This window comes from Scatophagus argus, chromosome 12 (genome assembly GCF_020382885.2).
Source record: "Scatophagus argus isolate fScaArg1 chromosome 12, fScaArg1.pri, whole genome shotgun sequence".
Classification (NCBI taxonomy): Eukaryota; Metazoa; Chordata; class Actinopteri; family Scatophagidae; genus Scatophagus; species Scatophagus argus.
Window position 1 is genome coordinate 17,352,984 of NC_058504.1, and position 8,632 is coordinate 17,361,615.

At 37.7% G+C, this 8,632-nt stretch overlaps 1 protein-coding gene across 1 annotated transcript; it reads left to right on the forward strand.

Moving 5' to 3' along the window:
- The first annotated feature begins 871 nt into the window (after window positions 1–871).
- On the forward strand, window positions 872–7,123 carry itk (IL2 inducible T cell kinase). Its single transcript, XM_046406935.1, has 17 exons — window positions 872–1,110; window positions 1,264–1,368; window positions 1,500–1,581; window positions 1,681–1,806; window positions 2,050–2,087; window positions 2,661–2,812; window positions 2,936–3,001; window positions 3,117–3,171; window positions 3,660–3,739; window positions 3,938–4,080; window positions 4,238–4,312; window positions 4,648–4,816; window positions 4,920–5,136; window positions 5,240–5,304; window positions 5,423–5,541; window positions 6,493–6,650; window positions 6,770–7,123. Exons 1-17 carry the CDS (start codon window positions 973–975, stop codon window positions 6,833–6,835), a joined length of 1,854 nt encoding a protein of 617 aa, XP_046262891.1. The 5' UTR covers window positions 872–972; the 3' UTR covers window positions 6,836–7,123.
- Window positions 7,124–8,632: the final 1,509 nt, after the last annotated feature.

Here is an 8,632-nt window from a genome sequence, read left to right on the forward strand (position 1 = left end):
ACAGAATGTGTCTCTACTTGTCTGTGATTATTGTGAGGGAGAGAGCGAAAGCTGGGACCAACTCACAAGTGCTGTATAAAAGCAAAGACACAATGAGACTTAATCAAAGGAACAATTAGTCAAATAATGTAATTTTCAGATGAGCTTTACAGTGTCACCGGGGAAACAAAATTATTTAACATAAAACACTTCTCCAAATCTTCGTTATGGCAGAAAGTTGAAATTTCAGTTTTAATTCTCAGTACCTGAGGTATTTGTTGGCAGAACTGGTCTCAGGTATCATGCATCATTTAAATGGAATGAGCTCCACACCACCCACAGACTAAAATCTTACATTCCCCTTGGCATTCCTCTGATGTATTTAATGTTTCTTGTAATTGTTTTCTCCAACTTCTTGTGGCCTTGTTGTGTTTGCTGATTGCATTCCTGTAAATGTTTTTGTTCACTGCCCTCTCAGGAAAAAAAGATCTTAATCTCAGTGAGACTGTCTGATTAAATAAAGTTTCAATAATAATTTTGTTTTCAAGTTATCAGTGGGTGTTGCTTGATACTACTTTGGTTCATGTCATGTTTTCTTGTGAAATGAACAGTTCTGTCCAATCTTAAACTAAATGTTAACAGGATACATCACTGCCTTTAAGATGTATTTTGGTGGAAAATGTTCAAATGAGCTGAGCTTACGCACAGACTTGGTACAATATTGTCAGTGAATGCGTGCACGTGTGTGTGTGTTTGTGTGTGTGTGTGAGAGAGAGAGAGAGAGAGAGAGAGAGAAGAAAGTGTGTGTGCACGAGTGTGGGTGAGCTAGTACAACCCATTTTTTGCCATAAGGATGTGGTTTACAGAGCAATTTTTTGCCGGAAACCCCACAGCTTCCATCAAGTTATCATACTTCTCTCACTGCCTGCGCTCAGTCTCTCTCTACAAGCCAAAAGGCATCAGTGTTTCTTGTAGCATTGTTCAGCCGTTACCATGTTCCCCAGGGTGATTTTGAAGGCAACTATGATTAAAAAATCTCAACAAAAGAAAAGAACATCACCATGTAACTACAAGGAGAGGTTTTTTGTATTGGATACTCAAGATCTGAAGTATTCTGAACGCCGTCCAGGGGTAAGTGTGAACTTGATCAATGAATATGTTGGCTTTACATTTATATTTATACTATTTGGAGGCTGGTTTATTACATTTAGCTTCCTGATAACCATGTATAATTTGAATCATATCCACGTAAATGTACATAAAGTAAAGATTGTGTTCTTTCAGAGAAGGCCAATGTTGAAAGGTTGCATTGAGCTGTACAGAATCAAGTGTGTGGAGACTGTTTGCAGTGATGTCCCCATACCATGCAACTATAAATACCCTTTTCAGGTGAGCTTAACAATTTCACAAAGAATACATAATGATTAAATATGTTATACAGTATAATGTATGATTAAAAATGTAGTATAAATATAACAGAAGAGCAAAATCAGTACCCTAAAAGGCAAATGTCTCTACAGGTTTTTTACGACAACCATTACCTCTACATTTTTGCCCCAGACAATGACTGCCGTCAGAGATGGGTCAGGGCTCTCAAAGAGGGTAAGCAGAAAACTTCAGACAGTGATGGCAGTTCAACATGTCATTTAGAACGTTTGACTATATGTAAATCAAATTCATTTCTTTTATTACATCTGTTAGAGACAAAGCACAACAATCTTGTTGCAAAGTACCACCCAAACTTCTGGATGGATGGAAAATGGAGATGTTGCCAACAAACAGAGAAACTGGCAGCAGGTTGTCGCACATATGATCCAGAGGGTTGTGGTCTGTATTATTTCATGCTTTTATTATATATTACCTTCATCAAAAAAATAATACAGAGTTAACATGCGATCTGGGTAAATCTTGATCTTGATATAATTTCAGTGTAGCAATGTTATTTAGCAATGCTACATTGCTAAGCATGAAACAAAAACCAGTGTAGAACTGCTGTTTTGTAGATTGTATTTTGTGCATTTGAATGAGCCAAAAATATTCTCAGATTTCATTCTTCTAATTTCTTCACAGCTTCTAAGAAGCCACTCCCTCAAATCCCAGACCCAGAGGTACTATTTTCTAAAGTATAGATAACATGCTGATGAAATATTACTGGTGTTGTAGTCAATACTGTTCAAATCACAGGAAGGAGACAAAACAACCCGTTTTATATCTATTCTCTTGTTTATTTGGCTGGATGGTGTCATTCTTGATGTGTTTAATGCTGATGCAAACCACAGCACCTTTGTTTAGGCCACATATGATTTCTTGGCTCTGTTTGTTATCTTGTACTGCTCATATCTCATGATTGCTGGGCCGCCTCTTTGGCTGATAATTTGACACTAATTGTAAAGCGCGATGTTTTTTGTTTTTTTTTTGTTTTGTTCAATCTAGTACAACCCAAACAGAAAATAGTGCCAACACTTATCACACTGTGTTGTGATAAGATGTATGACATTCTGTGTTTGGTATTAGCATTATAGTGTTTAGTATTATATATATGTGTGTGTATATATATATATATATATATATATAATAAAGTATTGCATTTTATTCTTCTCAAAAATATGTCTCCAAAACAGTAGAATTTTGTTGCTTTGGAATTCATATAGCTCCATCATATTTCTAATCATGATTTTTAGATGACACCAAATGATGCAGGACAAAGGATGGTCATCGCTCTACAAGACTACACACCGCTTGGAGATGATGACTTGCCTCTTCTGAAAGACCGGGAGTACGTTCTGATCAACAGCTCCCACTCTTACTGGTGGGCCGTAAAGAATGATAAGGGGTAAGGCACATAAAATGCTCCCAGTATCAGCAGTAACTTTCATTCAAAATCAAACAGCGCAGTAGCCTAAGTATGATTATTATTATTATTTATTTTATTTTATTTTTTGACTGACCTCATCAGGGAAACAGGCTTTGTACCGAGTACCTACGTGGCCGAAAAATCTGGCAACAACTTTGAGAGATTTGAGTGAGTTTAATTTCACCTCTGTTCTCTGTATTTCTTCTTGTTATTAAAGATATCTGCAAATTCATGCTGTCCTCCATAGATTTAATTCATTTGTGGCTGATTTGTCTTCTCACAGATGGTACAACAAACACATAACCAGAGGGGAAGCAGAGGACTTGTTGATGAAAGAGGTAAAGACAACGTTAGTGTTTAAGGATCCAGTGATTATTCAGTTTTCATTTGTCGATACACCCAGTTGTGAAACTGGAGATACAAAATGTGACAAAAAAAATGCACCAAAAAATAAATCTAATGATAAATAGCAAGATGTTGCATAATACAGTGCACAGCATACCAGCCACAGCAATCTCACATTTGCAGAAGCAATGCAGGAGAAATTAACACATATGCACCTGCACGCTGAGAATCTTACATGACATGGGACGTGAAAATTGTCTCACAACCACAACCATTGTTGAATTTCCTGCTTTAACATGCTTTGCTAAGTTTTGCAAGTGGGGGGTGGAACAGCAATCCATGTTGTATTTCTTAACTTATAGGCCGCTTTTAGCCACAGGTTAAACAATCATTAAACTCTTATTGTTATTATATTACAAATATATTATTCAATTTTGATGATTTTAGAGTCCCTTTATTTGTGTTACCATTCTACTTTTAGGGAAAAGAAGGTGGATTCATGGTGCGTGACTCCAGACAGCCAGGAGTCTACACAGTGTCAGTCTTCACCAAAGCACCAGGGTATTTTTGACTTGCTTCTAATGTATTTAATTGGCACAGCTTACACTATATCTGATATATGCGATGACATTCGAAATAATCACTAATAATAGCTTGAAATAATTGGTGTGTATAACATCCCTTGAAATCAGTCTTTTTTTTTGCATCATCTTATCTTTGTGTGATTTGTTGCATAAAAGCATCTCTTTGTCCTTTTAGCTCAAATGGGGAGAAGAATCCACGAGTAAAACATTATCAAATCAGACAGACAGAAACAGGAGAGGCTGCATTTTACTTGGCAGAGAAGTACCTGTTCAGCACCATTCCTGAACTCATTTATTACCATCAACACAACGCTGCCGGTAAGTGTGTGACTTTTCCGCATGCATTCAGAGGATAGAACAGCATTTCTAGCATTTCAGCACAAAGCATTTCACAACAACGCTGTAACAAACAGTATAATGAGACACTCCGTAAATAAATGATTATTAATACATATGTATGTTATCTGTGTGGCAGGCCTCATAACACGGTTGAGAAGGCCTGTCTCTCAAGTTGGAGCCTGCTCCCAGGACCTTAATGATCTCACAACAGGTAGGAAGGAGTACTGTTGTATAAATGGGTCAGCTGGCTAAACTAGAATTCAAAATGATCACAATTTAAGGCTGAAAATGTTGTTTTTGGTGACCTCTGGTGGTTTTCACCGGAGAATTCTCAGGATGTGTTCTGACTGGTGGTGTACATCAAAACTGAGCTTGGATTCTTGGATTAAAATTCCTAAAATTAATTTTCTGGTCTCATTGATGAAGTCCACTTTGTTACTAATTATGTGAGGCTAATGTCTAAACTTGCAGGTTTGCTTACTGTCTTCTAATATTACCTGTCTCTGTGGTTATTTCATCTTTCATCATCTGTTTGCTGCTCCACAGATCAGTGGGAAGTGGACCCTGAGGAGTTGACTCTGGGTCGGGAGATAGGCAGCGGCCAGTTTGGGCTTGTGCTGGAAGGGAGATGGAACGAAAGGAAGGTGGCGCTGAAGATGATAAGAGAAGAGTGCATGTCGGACGAGGAATTTAAAGAAGAGGCTAAAGTCATGATGTAAGTTTACTGTTCAGTATGAGGCAACTTTATGAACTTTATGAACTGAATTTATTCGAAAACCACCCGACTTATGTGTGTGTGTCTGTCTGCACTTAAACAGGAAGTTGTCTCACTGTAAACTAGTTCAGCTCTTCGGCGTGTGCACCCGTCATTCTCCCATGTGTCTGGTGTTCGAGTTCATGGAGAACGGCTGTCTGTCTGATTACCTGCGATCCCGGAAAGGGCATTTGTCTCAGGCCACGATGCTGGGGATGTGTCTGGATGTCAGTGAGGGGATGGCTTACCTGGAGAGCTCCAACTTCATCCACAGAGATCTGGTAAACCAGCAGATAAGCAGCACTGTTTAATACACTTTTTTGTCTCCTCTCAGTTACAACAGCTAATACTCTGTTTTTTTTTTCTGTTTTCTGTTTTCTGCAGGCTGCCAGGAATTGTCTTGTTTCAAAGAACAACGAGGTGAAGGTATCCGACTTTGGCATGACCAGGTAATACTTTTTCGCACTCTATGTTTTGTTTGCCGAAAGATTGTGCTGTTCTATTTTATGGAACTAAGTCTTTATGAACAGTGGTATGAATGGCATGTGTTCATTCTCTGCGCTGTAGATTTGTGTTTGATGATCAGTACACGAGCTCCCAGTGTTCCAAGTTCCCTGTCAAGTGGTCGGCACCAGAGGTCATCAAATACTGCAAGTTCAGCAGCAAGTCCGACATCTGGTCATTCGGTGTGTTCATGTGTGTCTGCTGTCCTCTTATGTTGTTTGTGTGTTTGAGGTGTTTTCTTTGTCTTCATAGAACATCCTTATGTCATCTTTCTTTTAAAAACCATTCATATGATTTTGGGAAAAGATTATGGAAGCCGTTGTTACAGAAACAATGTCAAGACATACATTTTTGGAACTTATTTATTTGTTACTTTTGTAACTTGTAATTGTCACATTAACTCACATTCACATAAAAGCACCTTTTTAAATTAATGTATTTCATCAGTTGTGTTTGTGTGCATGTGTAACTTGTGGATTTACAGTACGCTCCGAGAAGTTAATATTGATAGTATACTCATGCCCGAATGGCAGTTTAAACAGTCAGCAACATATTAACCTGGCACAAACAAGACTCACATTGTCACTTGCTTGTATCCAACAGATGTCAGAAAGGAATATGTTTAATTGCAGCTTTTATTGATTGATTTATTGATTGGTTTACACCAAAATCTTTTTTTAATATATTTTTTTTTAGATTAAGTAGCAATATGCTGGAATAGCAGGGATCCAATGAACTGATGTTGAAATGTTGAATAATTACAGGACACTTCTGGCATTATTGACAGTATTGTAACTTATATAGGTTGTAAAAAAACAACACCACCAACAACAACAATAAACAAGCAAGTATTTTTTAAGTCCAACGGGTGATTGCTCCATTTTTTATTTTATTAAGTTGATGGTAACTGCAAAACTACATATGTCAAAAAAGTACTGCTGAATGGATAAACATGGGACTCAAAAGCAATTTATAGTTAAATGGAGCTTGCATGGACATGCAAGTGATTAACTACAGACAGAATAATTGATTTTTGTTCGTCCTCATCACTTAAAAGATTAACTGACAAACAGCCAATCTCTCTAAAGGTGTGTTTTCTCTTTAACAACTGTTTGTGCTTCATCCCTGCTCAGGTGTGCTTATGTGGGAGGTGTATAACGAGGGCCGTCTTCCTTATGAGAACCGCACTAATACTGAGGTGGTGGAGTCCCTGAACTCAGGCCTTAGGCTCCTGAAGCCACGACTGGCCCCAGACGCTGTTCACCTGCTGATGGAGTGGTGCTGGAAGGAGGTGGGCACAGGAGCTTAGATTCCTGTATTCCTAGTAGAAGAACAGCTGACATACAAAAACAGTTAACAAGACAGTTAAACTCTTTGTAATAATGGTTGCTTTCATGTTCTCATTCTCAGAAACCAGAAGATCGTCCATCCTTTGCTCTCCTCCTGCATGAGCTGGCCTCCATCACAGATCAGTGACCTGAGATAAGAACTGAGTGTGATGAGCAGCTATATTTATTTTATTTATTGATTTATTCCCAGTGGCTTGTCATATCTTTTACATATGTCTATACATATACCTGTGAATGAATCTGTGAGGATTAGGATCATTACAAAGAAAAAGAGAATTTCAAATCTCTGGATTTTGCACTTTATCTGTTTCTTCTGTATACAGTCCATTCATGCAGCGACTGCTGCTCACTGCAGTTTCTGTTAAAGTTTCAAATATCATGTACATTAAAGAGATGAAATGATTATGCTGTTAAATCCATAGTATATTTTTTTTTTTTTACATGGAGTGTATTTTTTCTTGTACATTTTCAATACTACAAGAATTGTAATGTTGCATATTAACTGAAACAAATGACACTTTATTTTCAGAAATGAAATGTAAGGGTCAGCAGCTTGACCCAAAATCTATCTTTTGACAATTAGTCACCCCCTTGTGAGCTTTAAGGGCGGTTGTTCTTTGCTTCTTTAGGGAATACAGTAGCCAGCATGAATTCAGGTCAGCTGCAATGAATTTAAAGTTTCAAGAAACATCATGTAAATGTATAGAGAAACAGCAGCTGTAACACCATTTATTTTTCAGAATACATGCTTGAAAGGGTAAAAAAAAATACAGCGAAAGACTGCCTTTTCATCAAAGCTACCGCAAAAATTACAAGTAACAAGTAACTGGAAATGTAAAAATAATATAAATAGTCATTACTGGGACCAACATAACAGGTGTAATAATTTATTTCTGGTATCAGGCAACCAAGCTGTGGTGTGTAGCTCTGCAGGTGTGGTGGCCAGTGATGGAACTACAGGTGACACTGTTCTCTCTGACTCTTGGATACTTTGCCACACATGCTGTCACCAAATATCTAAATATCAAAGCTGGATCATATAATCCCTTACAAGACAAACACACATAGATCAACAACACAAGTGTAAGCACTGGATGAACACCTTGTTTTCCACAGATTTGGCCCTGTATGTTACCATAAGTGCATAACAATAATGACAATAATGGACTGGTTGCACAGCAGACATTTTGTCATGTCACAGCAGAAGACTCACAGTGTACTAATGATTGCTGCATTTAACTTAGGGGAGGTCGTGCTACTGTGCATGCTGCTTCACTGTCACTGGGACACTTAAGGGAACTGAGCTGTCATCATTTTTCCTGCAGAGACAAGTGAAAATGTCTGCTGTGCAGCCTGTCCGTTGCATATGCAGCTAGCCTACAGGCCTACAACACATACATAATATCACTATGCATCATACATCAATTTGTCATGTTCAAAAACACTGTTTCAAACAATATATGTTGAAGAAAAATTGGCCAATAAACAATCTTTACAGCAGTGGTGTGACATGACATTATTTCATTTTATGCTGTATCATCATTACATCATTAATTTTGTTTGAATTCAAATGGTTTTGTCTCTAAAAACCAAATACAACACATTTACCACCATGAGCACTATCATGATATATATATATTTATATATATATATATATATTGCGTTTTGACTGGTTTTTGATTGCTTTCCCTTAAGAGGACAGTGACCCTCTGCTCTATTTCATGCCAAGGATCAAAGTTCACTATCTCTCTCCCTCTCTCTCCCCTTTCGCTCTCTCTCTCTCTCACACACACACACACACACACGCACAAACTACTTTTAATGTGTAGAAATAAGGAAGTATTCCTCCATGTGAACAACTAAGTTTTAAAAACTATATCAATAAGAGCACAAATGAACAGCAACAACGTGTGTGTGTGTGTGT